The 3,619-nt window shown below is 38.4% G+C and overlaps 1 protein-coding gene across 10 annotated transcripts in view; it reads left to right on the top strand.

Annotated features, from left to right (window-relative positions):
• ABLIM1 (actin binding LIM protein 1) overlaps window positions 1–3,619 on the top strand; it is a 76,222-nt gene that overhangs the window by 71,972 nt on the left and 631 nt on the right. For all 10 annotated transcript variants that reach the window (XM_029086206.1, XM_029086204.1, XM_029086203.1 and 7 more), the window contains one exon: window positions 2,275–2,355. In XM_029086206.1, the coding sequence (XP_028942039.1) occupies window positions 2,275–2,355 (81 nt within the window). The remainder of the gene's footprint in view (window positions 1–2,274; window positions 2,356–3,619) is intronic.

Raw genomic sequence — 3,619 nt, 5'->3', positions numbered from 1 at the left:
GCTGAACCTTCTGAAAAGTCATGGTTTTGCAAGAGTTACGAGGATCAGCATTTCTGCAGTTAAATGAGGAGCTCATTTTGCAAACCACGTTACTACTTGTGCTTCCGAGTCGCCTCCAGACAAACTGTACAAGGCAATAACCCTAGCTTTATAAGCTGAGAGCCCAGTGCAATGTATATTAACAAGTGTTTTTATATATTATATAAATGAGACCTTGGGGACATCCCCAACTCCTGAGATACTACTTTTTATTCTGAGTAATTTATCAATAGAAATCTTACAGGCACCACTGCTGTTGATGCACCCAGTGATTTGGAATGTTATTTTGGGTGACAAATTCTGTCAGTATCATTAGTGATAAAATTTATGGGAATTTTCATGAGCTAACAGGTCACTTTCTGTTGATGTTTATAAAGGTGATGCTAGACCCTCAGTCTGTGTGAATTGGCAGTATTTTTATTCATGTCAGTGGTCCAACACTAACTTGAACCTGATAAAGTAAAAGAAGCCAACTCAAAGTCAGCATGAAACATGTGAAAAGTGAAAATTAGCAAACTTAAGAATAACCAAATCTTAACAAACGGTTCTCCAGAAGGGACAGAATTTGTGCATCCTGCCACCCCAGATTGAGACATGTCTTGTTGTGAATATCTAAATATAAAATGTACTAATGACCGTAGACTTTGACTTAAATTCTGCCTGTTTAAATATGAAAAGTTACATTTTAGCTTCCTATAATGCTGTATATGGTAGCTGTTTCCAGTATCAAACATAATGTACTTCAAAGTATAGACTTAATTGTACAATTGTGACAATGTCAGAATCTCCTAAGAATCTTATCTCACAATTGGTATGTAAGCACATATTATTTAGATTATTATTACTTACAATAAACTCAGTGGTGTGTTCATTGATGCCTGAATCTTATTTATTACATTTCTGAAAAGTTCATTGGGATAATTCTTGACAATGGAATGACCTTAATTGCCTAGTTCTGCACAGAAGTTGTTTAGGTTTAATTTCTTCTGATGTTAAAATAATTGAATAAATAGCATTTGATAGTAGCTCAGCTGTCTCTCCAGGAGAGTAAACAAGACTCATAAATAACAATAAAGACTGAGATCATCCCCACTGAAGTCGGCAGAAGAATTTAATTGACTTCAGTGGGGTTTGGGTGAGGACCTCACTGGGAATGTGGTTCGCCTGCTCTGCAGAGACATGCAATGGGAAGAGCTACAGGGAGGCTCTGTCAGATGGAACAGGAGCTCTCCTGGGTCATTCCAGACATTTGAGGAAGTGTCTGCCCAAGAACAAAAATCCTAAAGCAGAGTTTTATTTGCCAGGGATGATTCCAGAAATTTATTTTAAGGTACATGGAAGGTACATGGTTTTCTGAAATCCTTTCTAAGCAGCATTGTTTCTGTTGGATTAAACTGTGATTTGAGACTCACTGAAAGTTATAATTTTACAGAGAATTCAAACAGAGAACTTGTAAAACTGAATTAAAATCATTTATGCATTCAGGAATTGATTATTGGCCAATAACTGATTTGTATAAATTCTGGACATTCTTTGCAATGTAAAGGGAAAACAAGGGAAATGTAATGGGAGATGTGCTGGACACATACTCTTCTGGAGCAGGTGAAGACGTGTAAGACAGATATGTCTACAAAAGTATCTCCTTTAATCTATGTACGTATGGCACAGCCAGCAAGCACAGTGGGCAGTTGTTTGAATTCTTTAACTATCCAAAAAGGCAAAGAAAATAATTTGATGAATTTTTATAAATGCACTGGCCCCCACTAATCAATATCTTTCTCATTCAGAGTTGATACTTTTTCTGATGTACTTTCATGTGGTTAATTTTTAGAAGTCTGCCAAGTATCTGCTTCCTTAGAGCTGTCTACACTTTGGCAACCATTAGTTAGACCAATGAGTGATAAATACCTTAATAAACTCTTTAAGTTTATACTTTGCTGGATGAGAAGGTAATGTTGACTAGAGCAAACTGTCTGACCAAAGACAGCTGTATTATATGCCACGTGGGCAAGTACACAGTGGCTCTACAATATGAGGCAATTTGATACTAAACAAGTTCTTGCTATGTCCAGATTGGGCTTGTCTTTCATACAACTTCAGGGGACAAAAGTGCTGTGATTTCCTTTGAAAAAGAAACCAAATGTTTGTGTGGTTATGCAAATGAGACACATTGTGTTCTTTTTGCTTTAGAATATAAATACATCTCTTTTTCCCCCTTTTATACGTTGTTAACAGATTTTTCCATATGAAATACTCATGGTGACCAACAGAGGGAGAAATAAAATACTAAAAGATGTAGACAGAACCAGACTTGAGGTAAGAGAAGCAAGTTCCTAAATGCTCTTTTCTGCTGAAGTTGTTTGTTGTTGAACACTTGAAAGCTCAAACACTGAAGTGTGGGTCCTCGTTAGACTGGAGAGATTTCTCAGCAGTAAGCAGAGAAGGAGGAGTCAGACAGGGGGAGGAAGCAGCCGCCTGTCCATGAACAGTGCTGGGCCAAGAATCCCACATCTCTGTCTCCCTGCTCCTGGACTGAACTTCTCACAACTCCCTTATGTTTTCCAACAATTAATTATATACTTGTAAATTGGTAAAAAGCCAAAAATTGGTGAAATGTTTTGTAGTCATAGGATCCATGTTGGAATGGAGCAATACTTGGTTTTATCTTGGATAATTTCTTAGCTAAAAGTCAGTGTCAGCTACCCTTGACGACCAGAAGTCTAACTTTCTTTAACTCATCCATTAGTCCTGTGAGTTGGCTGACGTACAAAAATAGGAGGATTTAAATCTCTGCCAACAAATAAAAATTGTTTACAACTTTGTGGATTAGAAAGACTTAAGCAGCCCAGTGGAAGGCTGGGGGTGCTTAAGTTGTTTGTAGTTAGTTAATCTTCGGTGGAGATTAATGGAAGGGGCTACAAAAATTTGGGTAAGTAACCATTTGTGCACATTTTTAGACTAGTAGATATGTGATCACTAATCAGAATTCAACACTGTGTTACATTAGTGCTCCAGGGAGACGCTTTCCCCATCCAGTGCACCCTAAAGCAACTGAACAAGACAGAACCAGAAAATGTTTCATTGGCAGGAGAGGAATGTTCTGGATAGTTAGTCTAGCCAGACATCTTCCTTCTCAGAACTACAAATGTAGCATGTCAGCCTGCAGCCTTTCTGCAAAGCTCTCCTGAACCCACCATCTATTTGGACTTCCATATGTAAGCAGAGGTGACTAGCTAAAGCCTGAGACAGGGGTGGGCAGGAGCTGGTTTTCTCTGGTCTATTACTGCTTGTTGGATGACTTCAGACAAATCATTTTTCTGTCTCTTGCTTATTCAGCAACTGAAATAGATCTCCTGATTTCCTCTGTAAACTTCTCAGACTTAACAAATTGCAAAATTCTATTGATTCATTGAGCATCCAAATTCATGAGGACTTGGATATATGGATTGCCAAAGCATTATTATTTCTTGCCGTGGCTCTTACACAGTGACATGAATCCCCAAGGCAGCCCTATCTCCTGTTGTTTCTCTTTGGTTTTGACTGACCATTGCCTTTTCTCCTTCCCCCCTTCCCCCCCCCC

Source organism: Antrostomus carolinensis, unplaced genomic scaffold (assembly GCF_000700745.2).
Source record: "Antrostomus carolinensis isolate BGI_N321 unplaced genomic scaffold, ASM70074v2 scaffold568, whole genome shotgun sequence".
NCBI classification, from domain to species: domain Eukaryota; kingdom Metazoa; phylum Chordata; class Aves; order Caprimulgiformes; family Caprimulgidae; genus Antrostomus; species Antrostomus carolinensis.
Note: the sequence above shows the minus strand (reverse complement) of the source record. Positions and strands in the feature narration are given on the sequence as shown.